A 15,743-nucleotide genomic window follows, 5' to 3' on the forward strand; every position below is an offset into this window, starting at 1 on the left:
GAGTGACAACTAGGGTAACAGAAGTGCTTTATAATCTGTAGCCAATAGAGGGATGTCCAGAGGTTGTTGTTCATTTCAACTGATCAAAACCTTTACTTCTTTGGCACTGCCATCACCTCCAGCACCAGGGTCTGGAGGAGAAGGACAGACAAATTCCCAAATTCCCTGTGTTTTGGTTGGGTGACTGGCAAGACTACAAGTATGACCCAGACAATTCAGGGCACATCTTATTTCTCAATCACGCACAAATTCAGAGGTCTTCTGGGAGGCGGGTTAAGCAATTGTCAATCATGGTGACACAAGTGTTGTGTGTGATGTTGGTGGTCATGTGTAGTGAAAAAAAGGAAAACAAAGAAAAAAAGCAGTGAGGCTGCTAAGAGGAGGAACCTCAACATCCCTCCTCTTGTTCCTCCGCTTCGCCATGTTCTAGTGACTCCACTCTGGAGAGCGCACCTGATTGATCAACATGAAGGAACACGTTGTGGTAGATGTCACACTAGGCGAGTCAAGACAAAACCTTCTGACTTTCCTTCGGGATGTCATGGGGCATTGTAGATGTTGCACAACAGGTCGTTTAGCGTGTCAAACTACACTGGTATAGACTCCCGATTGTCTGTCATAATTGGCCACAAGGCTGGTAATTCGTCAGCCATGATAAAATCAAGCTAGATTTGTGTAGTCTGATTGGCATAGTGATGCACAGAGTGCCCCATGGTGGCAGTGGGGTTTTGGTGTGGACAGGCATAAGTTAGGGACAACAAACAGGCACATTTTATTTTATGGCAGTTTGAATGAACAGATATATCATGAGACCCTGAGGCACATTGCAGTGTCATTTATCCACAACCAATACCTCATGTCGCTGTAAGATAATACACAGCCCCGTGTTGCAAGGATCTGTACACGATTCCTGGAAGCTGAAAACATCTAGGAGCGGTGGGCTGCCAGCCGACAGCAGCACCCAGGGACCCAGTTCCTTTTTGTCACTATTTGGTCAGGTGGTGATCTTCTTGCATGTTTTTAGTGGGGGTTTTTTGTGGAGGATACCCCAGGTGAACACAGGGAGAACATGCAAACTCCACACAGAAAGGCCCCTTTCCTCGAGATAAAGGGCAGCAGGCACCGAAGGCATGATGAAGGACACGCCCCCCAGCGCCCACAGCGCCCCAGGCGGGAATCAAACCCGGGATAATCTTGACAAAGGAGAAGTGTTGATTGATTGATTGTGCTGAAAATTTGAGAGAAATAACCTTTAGTGTGCACAGAAAAAATCATAGATCTTTTACTTCAACTTACAAAAAATGGTTGCAAAAGCAAAACATTTATATTTTTGTTAAGTGTAGCCTATATAGTTGCTGTGTGTAGTGTTATTTTAGGAGTGTTTAATAGTGGGGGAGGAAGAGAAGCTGGGAGAATAGATCACAATCCTATGCACAACTAATTTTTTTTCTCCTAGTAGTCATGTGTGATATGCAGTGCTTATACTGTTGTTGTTTGGCTGTTCTGACACAGTGGCAGTGCTTTCCTGCGACACCTGTACTAAGCCTATGTTTATTACACAATGCAGACACATACATGCACATTGTATTGACTGCCTTTTATGTGATGATTTAATTGCAAGCACAGAGCAGCATGCAACTGGTGGGTCAGGTATCACTGTCTTCTTGTGTGTGCAGTATGTGAAGCATGCCAGTTAGTTACAGTTGATGGGTGTGTGTATGTTCAGAAATATTAACCTCTCATGGACACATTGCAATTGCCTTTGTTACAGTATTGTGTTGCATTTCAAATGACTCATGCCTGCACTTGTTCCACAGTGCCACACATTACAATGGCACACTGAAATTAATGTGTCTTCATTCTAAAGGCTTGATGATGGAGTGACTACTGACAGTGCTTGCTGGTGAACCACTTTACCTGGCAAGCTAACTGCATGCATGCATGCAGCTTGCTAGGTATCAGTTCGTTGGCTTACCTCCTCACTATCGGGACAATAAATTGACACAGTTTATTCAGTATATGTATCATGAACTGCCTCATTTGCGAAGCGGTTTATACTGAGGAGTGTTAAATTAAGTTAAAGTTCAATAAAAGTGTATTATGCAACAGCTACTAATCTACAATAGTTTCCTACATTTTGGACTCTCTGGTTCTCTCAAAGTTCAGACCTGACAAGACAGTTTGTGATTGGTCAATAGAGAAAATTTGCACATCGAAAATCGTGAAAAATCTGCACAGATTTACTTCCCCCTGTGATAAATCCACTGATTGTAACGATCTCATTCAAATTAATTGATTTAGCTCCTTTTACATACTGGTCTGACTGGGCCTTTAAGGATGTCTGCCAATTTTGATTTACTTTGCCTCAGAACTGCCTTAAACTTACTGAGTAAAAGAACTCTTCTCTTGTGTACATTATTTTGGGGGAAACAGGATTACTGCCTGTTCCACCCATGCTTTAAAGGATGAGGCTAGTGGCATTCTGCTTTTTTATACTATCAACAAAAAGATGAAGACCAACAGAGCATTACACAGTTTCTCAATACTTTCCAATTCCTGTGGCCCTCAGCCATGAGCACATTTGTTCCTACTGAACACGTAAATCTTTAAAGTCACAAATATATACTTTCATTTTAAAAGGAGCTAAATAATTTTCTAAGCCAGCTGGGAACTGTACCTTTAAGTAAATGTTAATCAAACAGCAGGAAGGCAGTGAGGCAGTGACTACAGCTTCACAGAAACCATCGGTTCTTCTTCACTTTTGCGCACTTACCTTCAGTGTCTCATATGCTGTCTACTACTGTTGTCTCTTGCAGTACTTCCGATGGTGCTTCCAGACACAAAGCCACAGGTTAACATTAACATGGTTGTGCCCCTGTCCACAGTAAGCCTACAGCCTCTTTTGCATTTCCTGAGCAGTTCCGTGTTAACTATAACTTTTAATGCTTCAATTCTGTAAAACAAAGTGACTCAACATAAATTCTGTTTATTGTAAAAATGCTATAATCTCCTTGCAATCTTGCCTGAGTTGGTGGAAACCCCCTTGCTTTGGTGACTTCGTATTTAAGAGTAGTTAAGACTATTATTTGGAGGGAAAGTCCCAAAGTGGTGTATTTCTATTAAACAAGATCTAATCAAGTCTTAACACCGTCTTCTTCAAAAAAAAAAAATTTGATACTGAAAAAGAAGCATAAACTTAAGTTGAAATAAATATTCGGAAGGTTATTTAAAAGCTGTCAAGAAGCAGCTGTGGTAATTCTCTTATTTTAAATGTTTGATGAATATTTCTCTATTATGCTTTTAATAAAAACTCATGCTCGTGTTGTGTGAGCTCATACAAGATGTGTGTATGGAAGGCTGTGTGTGCCTGCTTTCTTGGAGATCTTCATTAATATGTCATATCTTGATTAAAATTAAGAAAGACAAAAACATACAACAGATAGACGACAACATGTGTGCTACCAGTATTCCCTTCTGCGACTCAGCCATGTAAACTGGTCTTCAGGTCACGTGAGGTGACAGCTCATGAGGGAGCAGGAAAGTGCTCTCTAAATTATGCAAAACTTTGCTCAGCTCCCCTACTTAAAGAAATTCATATCAGCTTTTAGAGTGCAAAGGTTTCTGGCAGCACTTTTAACTATCTGATGCTTGTTGCTAATTGACAGGTTAGAGTTTTCACATGGTCCATTTCAGTTATTGTACAACTATAAGTTACCTGACAGATAACAGCACTGTAGGTTAAGCTGATACTGGATGGACTGGACACGTATAGGCAAGGATTTTCAAAGACATTTTGAGGGACAGAAGCTCAAATTGAAAAAATAAAATAAAATAAAATAAAATAAAATAAAATAAAATAAAATAAAATAAAATAATAAATCACTAAATCACTAAAAAAATATAGATACCTTTATTTTATTTTATTTTATTTTTTTTTTACAAATTCAGAGCAATGTGCGGCCGAAGAACATGCACATATAACATCAGTAAATGCATAAGGTTGAAGGCTGTGTCAAAACCATTGAATGATTTTTTACTGAGTGCTCTGAAAATGAGTGAGTTGTATCACAATAATCCCAAAAAGCCAGGATAATGTGACACATCAAGGATAATGTCTGACAAGGTGTTCATTACCTGGACTTAATGGACAATGGACAATGGGGATTCCATTAATTCCTAATAATGGACACCTCATTGAGCATTATCCTGCTTATACCATGGCCACGTGACAAAGTAAATTAAGACCATGAACCAATTTATATTTTCAGGCCTTTTGCAATCAAAACCTAAAGTTTTTCATAAGCTGTGACCCACTTTCCCTGTTAAGACCCGAGGGTTTGGCTAGTACCTGGAACAAACATTACCATCCTATGAGTCCTTATGCAATGGAAACATTGTTTCTCCAGTAAACAGGATGAGCCTTAGGTACGACTTAGCCACAGGAGATATTTCTAATTCGCTCAGCTCATACAATCCTTTGGCTCAGCTACAGTATAGAAAGTTAATGTTAAGTTAGCAGGGTTCAAAGTTAATAACATTGCTTACAGTGGATGAATGGTAAATGTAACTTGACAATAAGTTTAACAGCAAGACTAGCTACCGTCTCTATCCCCAAATCAAATTTAGTGCACGATCATCACTTACATGACACAAAGTATCAGGAAGTTCAGTTGGGTAGTTTGTGTGTTACTGTCATTGTCCTGTGGTGTTTAGAGGATGAGGTGTTGAAGGACTCCACTCAGTATTTAAGATTTAATTCTCACGGTGTTAACTGCTTTCTCATCTCAGCTGTCAAAATGTAGCAAGCGTATTATGACAGTGAACAGAACAGACAGTTTCACAAAATTACTTAGCAGATGTCCATTATCAAGAATTAATGGACACCCTGCAGCCAATCAGAATCAAGTATTCACCCAGACCATGGTATAATACAGGGGGGAACCTTCAGGGCCTTCTAGGCCTTCAGAGAAGGCCTTAAAAAAATCTGGACCAAAAAATATAAGTATTAAATTATTATATATAATCTATCTAATTTAATTTAATACAATACATTAATACATTTTCTCTAATCTATGTTCTAAAGTGAAGTTTACTGTCAAGTTCACATCAGCAATGAAAGGGTTACTGTCCTGAAACATATTATCCAATCAGAATCTTCCGTCTCTATCAAAGCCCGGTTAGCTGGCTCATTAATTGGTTAGGACTTCATGAATCTAGGGGAAGGCCAAGCTATGTGTTTTGGTTTGGAGAGTGATGGGAAAATTGACCAATCACGGTTTGATTTTAAGTGGGCGGGACAAAAACAAAAGATCATAGGCCTTCGTGAAGTCCGAAAGTGAGAGCGGTGAGAGACAATTAAATGGCGGAAGACGAGAACGAAGTTGTGGCTAGCTTGTTAGCATCGCCTTTTTCAAGGCGGCCTTTCCTCTGTGGAGCGCTCTTTCTCGGCTCTGAAGCGCATCAAGACGCACGCCAGAAACAGTACTGGACAGGATCGCCTGGGAGCTTTGGCACTGATGTCCATAGAAAAAGGGCTTCTTTTGGAGCTCAAGTCAAAGGACAAACTTTATGACGCTGCCATCACCCACTTCACAAAGAAAGACCGACGAATGGACTTCTTTTTCATGTAAGGTAGGCCTATGTTGCAAGCCACCTTGATTATTATTTCAAGTGATTAATTCGGTCCAAGTGGACATTCAGTAATTTGTATTTATTGCGGAGGTTGTCTGTAAAAAAGTCCAGCGCAATTTGCGCCTTTAATTCCTTTGCCTTTAATTCAATATGTAAACTTATCAAACTTATCAGAAGTGTGTAGTTGGACTTTTGTTTTTTAGAGGGTTTTTATCCCCCCCCATGGCTCCCCCCTTTCTGTCCCTTTCCGAGAATTAAGGAGGTGTAGTGGAACCTATGAAAATTGTGACTTTTGACATAAGTATTCATTGCGCCGTGCGTAATTGCGCATGGAGAGGTATTTGCACTTCAATTCAACTTTAAAAAAAACTCCAGCTACCAGCTTTGTGTAACTTTTTCTATATTGTGCATTTGAAATTGTATAGTTTGACGATGCTCGTGAATTTATTTGTCAATGTGTGTATGGCTTGCTGTGTGCCGTGATTTATAGCGCTGTCCATGGTGATGAAGCCTCGGTGTTGGTGTCAGCAGTGTCACGTTCTGGGTTACCTCATTTTATATTTCCAGATTTTGGCTTATGTTTATTTAATGTAGCCTCCAGTTTTATGAAGGTACTGTTGAGAATGTTTCTTATTGCGGAGAATATTATTGATGTTATGGTCTATTTGTTTACATTCTTGTCATCGTTAATTAAAGGATTGCAGTTGTTGAACGCTTTCAATTCATCGTACTGTTTCTTTTTTTCCGCGATGATTTCTTTTATTGGCAGTGAGGGCTGAGGTGAAGGCCCAGCTGTAGTGCTCACAGTTCGCCACTGGTATAATAATAGTTGTAGAAAAAGGAACAGGCATTTAAGAAACAAAGTTACAATAAAACTATTATGGGCTGACAAAGCCCATGCTGCATATGGATGTACTAAATCTTCATTTCTGAATTATTATGTTCTTAACTCTACTTCCATTGTGGTTTCATTTTGTCGTGTTGTCATCAACACATTGGCAGTTCTTTTGACCTTTGATGAAAATTCCAAAATTCACTAAAATTAACTTGATTATCCACAGAATGTGAAATAATAACAGCTCTGATGGTGTGTCAAAGACATCATGTGTTGCGTTGCAGAGATATCGACTGAAGTTAGCGTGCTAACCAGCTAGCTGTAGCCCATCCTGTCTCGTAATACCACTTTTTATCTCGAGAGTACAATACAAGAGGTAGTTTGTGAGCAGCAAGTTTACTATGTTTCACAAGTTCTCTTCATATTTCAGGCTCACAAATAAACAAAATTAACTGAAACTGGACGGAAGCAAAGCAAAACTCATCAGTGGCCTTGGTGTGTCTTTTCACTGTTCCAACAATCACCAACTCTGGTTTGGTTGAAATAAACCCTTAATTCACTGAGTTCGATGTGAAAATATTCAGGCTTTACTGCTGACCTTCCTCTCACTCCGCTCCCACTTCACACCTCTCTTGTCCGGGCCTGCTGTGTGTCCATCATTCCTGGAGTCAAAGTCCCTGTAGAGCTGCTGTGAATGCTGTTTTCCCTGTGGTCTGACTGGCCTCCTACTGTGTTCTGTCCCAGTCTGGCTGTGTTCACTGGGAGGCAGCTGATCCCGGTTCCGTCGCCTGCATTGTTAACACCAACAATTCCCTGGTGTAGAGTCCAGTGAGCAGCCGCACTCTGGTGATATGCTGCCCCCTAATTGTTTGGAGTAACCTTTGACAGGTGGCCATACTAGCCTGGCTCTGTCCAAAGGTAACAATATCCATACTGATCACCTGTGCTCAAAGCAAAGTATAAAAAAGACAAGGTGTCTTTGCTGGTCGTAAACTTCACGGTGACAGACTTCCTGTAAAACCACAATGTGACATATTTACACTTGTGTAAGTCTGTTCCGCAAAATGTCGGGGAAAAAACACAAATAATGTGTGTCAGTGTGTGTATGTGTCTAATATGGCAAAACATATGTACTTTACATTAGGAAGTTGTTCATGCTGCTGCTGATTGTCCAACATCAAAGGAATAACGTGAATTGCGTTTTGGGGATTCTGGTCTCATTAATAGTTTTTATTTTCCAAGTGGGTCAAATGAACGCTCAGTTCCAGGAAGACCTGTCCCAGGATACTCTCTGCTGTCATGCCCTAATAACAGTTTCCAAACACACCAAAGACTGTCTTGGGGAATTGGTTGGAAACAAGGAAATCGTGAGTGAAATTCCAGTCCAAGTGGAAATCACGTTAGTGGCCTTCCTGGAAATCTCTTCTGGATAATAAGTCCGTGCTTTCATGGTAGAGAACGGACCCTCATTTTCACAACGGCAGCAACCTCAGGTGACGCGGTTTGTCCCAGCTTTATCTGCTCGGCTTCAGTGGTGTCTCTGGCTGAAAAGTCAAAAGAGGCAGCGCGGCTCATTTCTGAGCAGACTGATAAAGCTCAGCGAGGAACACAGCGTAAGACCTACCTCTCTTCCCTAGCACTGCCTCTTTATCAACACAGCAGATTAGTTATTTTTCTGGGCTAAATGACCAGGCTGTGTGGCGCGATAAAGAAAAAAGCCACCCTCCCTAAAGACGGGCAGTTTGGTGTATCAGTGGACAAAGGATGCTGGTGATCCAAGGTGATGTATCAGTGTGCATCGAAGGCTCCATGCAGCCACAGAGGCCTAGACGGATTAGCCTGAGAGGGACTACATGACGGTTGCTTAGTAACTACAAACCTACTCAAATGCTTGACGAACATAAGGGACGGAGCTGTATTTTGACCATGAATATTCAAAAGTGCTTTTTATTGCAACCTTACCTAACCTGGAGCTACATACAACATGTTAGGTGACACACATGTTGTGACAATCACTCGTGTTGCCAGAATGTGTGTGTGTGTATCCCACCTGAAACGTGCATATTCAGGGACTCTCCAGTGTCCAGTGGACTAATAGCGGCGTATGCTGGATTCCTGCCACTCTTAGTGCTTTGCTGCAGGCTCTATCCGGGCTGTTTTTCCTATTCTGGACTGTCCTTGTATGACCCGCGCTCCCATGCCAAGATCCAGGCTGTGTCTAATGAAAGTAGGGTTCCAGCAGTTTATTTCAGAAAAAAAAATCTCTGAAAGAGAAACAGAATCAAGGCTCAGTGTTTCATTAAGCCATACTTGTCAAGCCGGCGGTTGAGAATGTGAAAAGTAGCAGTAGCTGTGGGATTGTGGTGGCAGACAAGGAGGTTTAGAAGAGAGAGAAGTATTTACACAATGAAAAGGGATTGAATGGGTTTTTTAAGCAAAACAGACTTTCGATCCTTGGCTTATTCCGGAAAATAATGTGGTAAGACCGATCAAAAACGCTAAGGAGATAGAAAAAAGAAAACCTCTCTGCGTTTGTTTGTCGCTTGCATCTTGTGTGGTTTATTGTGTTTTTTGCTAAAATGAATTTAGGCGGTATGTGTGCATGCATGATCCCACTGTACAAATTAGGCTTAAATATCACAAGTCTAACTTGGAGGTAAAAAGTTGTACAAGACTTGCCAAGACAAGCTGGCAAAGCTTCACCGACAATCTGATAAAACTGACTGAATGAAGGTTTCCCGAATGAGTTGGTGGAGGGCGAGGAGCCTCAGGATGCCAGCATAATCTAGAAAGTGAAAGTGAAGGTAAGTCAGTTCTGTCTTATCACACTGGTCAAAGTGCATGTGTGTTTTAGTGACACTGGACGAGGCCAGAGATTTGAGGGACCCATGCCATGAGCGCCGGTTCACTGACAACCTTTGCAAGGGTTAATGAGCTTACGAGTATTTCCATGAGGATCTGTCCGACCTTTGGGTCACATGAGGCTGAACCCGGGCTGATTTTAGAAGTCCTAACGATTCTAAGAAAATCAGCCCAAGAAAGCGACACCAGTCAGGAGTTCTCCCCAAGCCAGCACACATGCTGTTTTCTTCCTTTAGCCTGGGTGTAAACAACCGAAAGACGCCAGTGGTCTAATCCAGATCACAGCAGCAGTTTTACAGACTGGTGTGGAGAAACCAAATTCACAAGAACTCCTGATTACAGAGCGTTATGTTTCGATTTCTCTACTACAGGCTAGGATCAGACACTCTTTGTACGTGATGGGTGACATCTCTTACTTTCATGCCAAACACCTTGTTTGATGGCATTTCAGTAACAAATAAATTCTTTATTTTACAACTTCTTGTTTAAACTCCACACGCACACCTTGCAGCATCTCACAAAGGACGCATTCTCACATTGTGTCCTTTCAGCCCAACACGAGACTGACATTCAGCAATTAGATCATCACCTTTATTCTGTACCAAGCATTAAAACGAATCAAACGCCATTCTTACCACTGTCATATGCAAAGCTTCTATACACAGAAAGTGCGTCATTTAGTAAATCCAGGTCATGTTAAGACGGGGAGGAAATGAATGGGTGTTGCATGTGAGAGTGAGAACGATAGGCTTCCTGAGACAAAAGCGTGTGTCATCAGTTAGCTGGATTTTTTGGTGCCTGCAGGCTGCCTGTTTGCACAGCAGCATCTGAGTCACATCCATCTCAACAGAAAATGGCCTGTTTTTCCACTTTTTTCATAACTTTCATCATGACCGATAACAGCGGTCCTTTTTCCATTGCGCAACATGAGACGTGAGAAAAAGCACTTTTTGCAAACTCCTGCACAATGTCCTTATTTTTTGGTACACCCTATCACAGGAGAACAGTTAAACAACTTCAGCAGTGACGGGGTTTGTGACGTAATTTGTTTCACTCAGCGGAGTGCCATTTTCTAAATGGCATCAATGTATTGAATGACGTTATTATTTCTTTTGCATGCAGAGTTAAAGCCATGGTATTCCGAGACATTATATAAGATACAACTCAAATGTGGTACACGGTGTGTTTGTTGAATCCAAAGCGCTGGGTGGTAAAAACTGACAGCCTCTTTTGTGTGAAACACATGTAGCTGACTGTCACGCAGTATCAATTCTTGAGAGAGTGTTGCCTGTTAATTCCAAGTGGATGGCGCCTGGCAGCCCTTTCTACTACTTTGTTTATTAAACCAAACCAACTTCACACTTGCAGATGTCTGCGTAAAAGAAGCTGAGACGTCAGGCGCGCAGCTGTTGCACATCTGGCTTGTTACGGCCATCTCTCACCAGGTCGTCTGCCCTTGCCTTCAAAACTCCATCGGAGGCCTCCTGCACCACAGCTGCTAAGCAGTTCCAGGTGTCTGCTGTCAGCCTCCTTGTCTGTGCCGTGATTGCAGGTGATTGCAAAGAAATGCATGCACATTAAAGGATGATTTCAGTTTATCACAACTTGATTCTCATTTGGTTACCACTGGTTCTGTATCAGTCACATTGCACAAAGCCAGTTTATTGCTGAGATCAGACGATCAGACAGGTTTTAAACAAACCCCAAGGATAAAAACTTTTTTTGGAAGAGAAAACGAAGGCACATGGTAAAATGACGTCTGCTGTAAAAATACGTAACAGCTTAAAGACCGACTTCCTGGTTCAACTTTGGCCTACTTTCAGCAGTTTTCCCATGCAATGAAGGATTCAAACTGACATTTAGGGTGCATTCACTTTTGGTTTTACCTTAAAGTGAAGTGGTAGAACATGACTCAGCCGTTTTGCAACCTGTTTGGTGGTCTTACCACTTGCGTTTTCTTGCCCTATCTGTCTTTGCTGCGGTGGTGTGACGGTGTTCCCACAATAGAAATGATGACCAAAGCTACAAATGAAAGAAAACACATTTATTCACTTTTTTAAGAGTTAGATGAGAAGAGGTAACGTAAATATGACCTCCAGCAGCCAGCTAGCTTAGCTTAGCATGAAGCCCGGAAACAACAGCCTGGCTCTGTGCAAAGGTAACAAAGTCTGCCAGCTCACAAATTAGCACACTGCATCATTAGTTAATCCAAATAAATGAAGTGCATGAAACCAGGCATTAAAGGTGGTTAACAGACCAATTCTTCGAGTCTCCACTGGTTGCCTGGCAACCTCACAGTAATGACAAGGTGCTGGTGGATGGATTTTGATACGTTTGGGGTGAGGCGACAAACTGACATTTCACATCACATTTTGCTCTGAGTCAGATGTGAACTGTTGATGAGCTCGAAAATGAGGATGCAGTAATCCAGTGTTTTCATTTTGTTTAACCTCTGATTGATCAGGTGCGTCGCACTGATCCTGGAAACCTCTTTTTGTCTTCTTTTTTTTTTGTGTGTTTTTTTTTTGTTTTTTGTAAGTGAAATTCAGGGGATAATAAGACTGAAAACAGGTAAGTGTACCAAGAATGATTAAATGACCTAAATATAGGAGACAATTACAAATGTTTCACTGGCAGATTGTACAATTGTCTTGAGATATCAGACTCTTCAATTCAATTTCAGTAATTAATTCTTCCCAGCAAATGAGCTTGGCTCTTCCAAAGCCTTAACAGGTGTCACTTAGATCGAACACCTGCACAATGAAAGACAATCTAGTACAGCAGTCCTGCTATATATGCCACATTTATGAAGATCTGATGCTCATTTTTGTTTCTATGGTGTCAGGAGGGCTGTTGAGAAGTGCTAAACAGTCAGTAAACGCACAGAAAATTGGTTCATCTCTTAACAGAAACCTTCATAAGAAAAGAAGAGAAAGAAGCTTGAACTTTAAGATACTGAATGTCTTTCAGTTTTGAAACTGGTGGTGGCAAGATCATTCTGCCTCTATTCGCACAAGGTGTTCAGGGGGCCCTTGCAGATCATGAATGACTCATCCTGCCTTCCAGTTTGTGTGAATCCAGCGCTGTCTAGTGGTGACAGAGGCTCCTGCACTCATTACAGGGAGATCCACAGGCAGAGTGAAGCCAAATGTTTTCCCTTTTCCTGACTTTATGGACCAACCGTGCGTTCAGTTAGAGCCAATTAAAACTACCCCAAGTGTCAACGACATATATATATATATACACATATATAAATATATATATATATATATATATATATATATATATATATATAAAGATCCAATAACTTCCATGTTTTCTGTACACGTGTGGACTGAGCACACAGTCCCTCCAGCTGTCTCCAGCTCCTCTCTCTCTCTCTGGATCTCTGAAGCTCAGAGTGTACGGGAGGTAATCCCCACCATGTGAGTGGGCGGTGCGGGTACCGGAGGCGTGGTTTCTGTCTTTTTCTTTTTTCCTATTATTCAAATACCGCTGTACCTATAAAAGGAGTGCCTGCGCGCGTCAGATAGTTTTCTCCAATGGGTAAAGGTGACTAAATTCTAGTTGTCTCTTTCGCCGGCCCAGTCGCATCCTATCGGCAGGGGAAGAGATGATGCACGACTCTGGCGGTGTCCAAATGGCGAGGGCGCTGAAACATGCAGCCCTGTGCCTGATGCTGCTGCCCCGGTTCCTCCTGGCCGCCGTCATGCTGTGGCTCCTGGATTTCTTGTGTATTAGGAAAAAAGTGCTGATGAAAATGGGAGAGAGACAGGACAGCCCGGACGACCCGCCGGTGTGCGTCTCCGACTCTAATAAGATGTTCACCTTGGAGTCCCTCAGAGCCGTGTGGTACGGCCAGAAATTGGACTTTCTCAAATCCGCGCACCTCGGGCACGCTGCGCCCAACACAGAGGTGATGCTGGTTCAGGATCGGAAGCAGGTCCGGATCCTGGACTGTATGAAAGGGAAGAGACCGCTTATCCTTAACTTTGGCAGCTGCTCCTGACCGCCATTCATGACGCGCCTGACGGCGTTTCAGCGCGTCGTGAGCCAGTACGCAGACATTGCGGACTTTTTAGTTGTATATATCGAGGAGGCACATCCGTCGGACGGCTGGGTGAGCTCGGACGCTCCATATCAGATCCCCAAGCACCGCTGCTTGGAGGACAGACTGAGAGCCGCTCAGCTGATGCTCGCCGAGGTGCCGGGGAGCAACGTGGTTGTGGATAATATGGATAACTCATCCAACGCCGCGTACGGAGCTTACTTTGAGAGACTTTATATCGTGAGGGATGAGACAGTGGTGTACCAGGGGGGCAGAGGTCCAGAGGGATACCGGATTTCCGAGCTTAGAAACTGGCTGGAGCGATACAGGAACGATCTGGTGAATTCCCAAACAGCGGTGCTCCATGTGTAGTTAAAAGATGCTGAACTGCCTGAGGCTCTGCCCATTCTGCTTAAGTGTCCAACTCACAGTGCAAAATATTCAGATGCTGCTATCAAATGCTCACACATGGCACGTTATGGTTTTGTTTGTTTTGTTTGTTTTCTTGCGTTAAGATATTCAGGACTCTCTGACAAATAGCCTCAAGTCATGTTCAAGCCTATCTCTAGGCTGTAGGCTGTTTTATTGTGCTCGTCTCGACCTTAACTGATTGCTCATAGCGATTGTCCTTTTCTTTCTTTTGTATGGAAAAGTCTTGAATCAGTTGAAACTGCATTCAATTAGTAATCACTCTATTTTTCTACAATACTGGCGTGTGTGTGTGTGTGTGTGTGTGTGTGTGTGTGTGTGTGTGTGTGTGTGTGTGTGTGTGTGTGTGTGTGTGTGTGTGTGTGTGTGCGTTCAGGCTAATATCTCACTCTGGTGTTTCTGTGAAGTTCGGTTTTTAAAAGGCGAAGCCAGAAAACCGACACTGATGTTTCTGACACCGGGAGCGGGTCCATATTAGCAGGATGCCTTCCTCGATGATCGGTTGCCAAATGATGTAATGTTGAAACCATGTAACTGAACAAATGTTTTTAAATAAATGTCAGATCACACACTGATCCTGTACTGTCGACTGTGGAAAAAGCACCTTAAAGTTCCCATACATATATATACATATATATGTATGGGATATATATGTATATATGTGTGTGTGTGTGTGTGTGTGTGTGTGTGTTACTATGTTTTTCCCAAATCTGGTGACATCACACCTGCTTTTTGTACAGATGTTTGATGATTGTTCAGGTCGGAATGTATCTTTGTTTCTTTGTTTGATTGTTTATATTCCTGTTCAGACTTACCTCCACTGATTCCTGCTTCTCTAATCAGGCCTATTCAGGTCAGAGTGAAACTGCCATTTGCATAGTAATCTACAGCTGAGTGGAGCTAAATACTATGTCCTTGTGACTGATTAGTAAATCATTCACTCTTCATTAACCCACTTTCAGCCATGAAATGTGTGAGGAAGGAGGCAAAGGAATCACCTTTTCATGTGTGGAGAAAAGAGGACACAGAAGTCAAGTCAGTATTTGTACAGCTCAAAGGAAGGGAGCTGTTTCATGTTGTGAAACCCGGCTAATCAGAAGCGATCACGAATCATGAAACCTAGTGAAGATCAAGCAAAGGTCAGAAAATGTCAGAATTCCACAGGTTATCCAGAAGCACTCCATGTTTCAGGGAAAAATTAGAACTGAAGATGAGTTTGTCTCTTTCTTGAATTTAAATATGACCTTTGTTGGCAGCTAATTTGAGAAATCAAGTGCTTTCTGATCTGATTCAGGAACTGATCCAAAAGAGTGAAAGCTATGTTTTCTAATCAAAAACAACTATCATGTCAAGGGGAAATCACACCCACAAACAGCAGATCAAAGTAAACATGCTTGTTAGGAAAAAAAAAAATCCTATTGATCAAATGTGTCTTTTATGTAAGCTAGAGCCGTGACATCTGCTGTGCGTAGATCAGTCTAAAGCAACAAAGCAGGTTGAGCTGATTTGGCGATGCAGCATCTTTAATCCATTTATCTCCTTTTTCTCTTTCTCACTTTCTCATTATTTCTGGAATCATTCATTTTCATTTTGTCCTCCTATATGTAGCCTATATGTGCACACACACACGCAAGCATGAATTCAGACACAGAGACACTGCCACATGTAATTAGGATTAGAGAGCAATGTGATTACTGTAGATCCCACGTGGCCACGCACATGTAAAGTGGGGGTGCGGAGGGGCCCGCAGCACCCACTGATGCCAGGCATTCTTACACAAGCAGTTAATAATAAATAAGTTTGGACTGTTTTTGGTATTTTGCACAAAGTGCATGTGGCAAATACGATTTTTACTTCTTTTAATTTGGTTGATCGAGATTCATGCCCAAACAAACTCTGTATTAGCCCATCACAGGGCCCTCTGCAATGTATGTAGCC

General features: G+C 42.1%; 1 protein-coding gene across 1 annotated transcript; it reads left to right on the top strand.

Annotated features, from left to right (window-relative positions):
• Positions 1–12,888: 12,888 nt before the first annotated feature.
• LOC139347570 (thyroxine 5-deiodinase-like) lies at positions 12,889–14,362 on the top strand. The gene is made up of 2 exons (XM_070987271.1): positions 12,889–14,139; positions 14,182–14,362. Exon 1 carries the CDS (start codon positions 12,942–12,944, stop codon positions 13,746–13,748), a length of 807 nt encoding a protein of 268 aa, XP_070843372.1. The 5' UTR covers positions 12,889–12,941; the 3' UTR covers positions 13,749–14,139; positions 14,182–14,362.
• Positions 14,363–15,743: the final 1,381 nt, after the last annotated feature.

This window comes from Chaetodon trifascialis, chromosome 19 (genome assembly GCF_039877785.1).
Source record: "Chaetodon trifascialis isolate fChaTrf1 chromosome 19, fChaTrf1.hap1, whole genome shotgun sequence".
NCBI lineage: Eukaryota > Metazoa > Chordata > Actinopteri > Chaetodontiformes > Chaetodontidae > Chaetodon > Chaetodon trifascialis.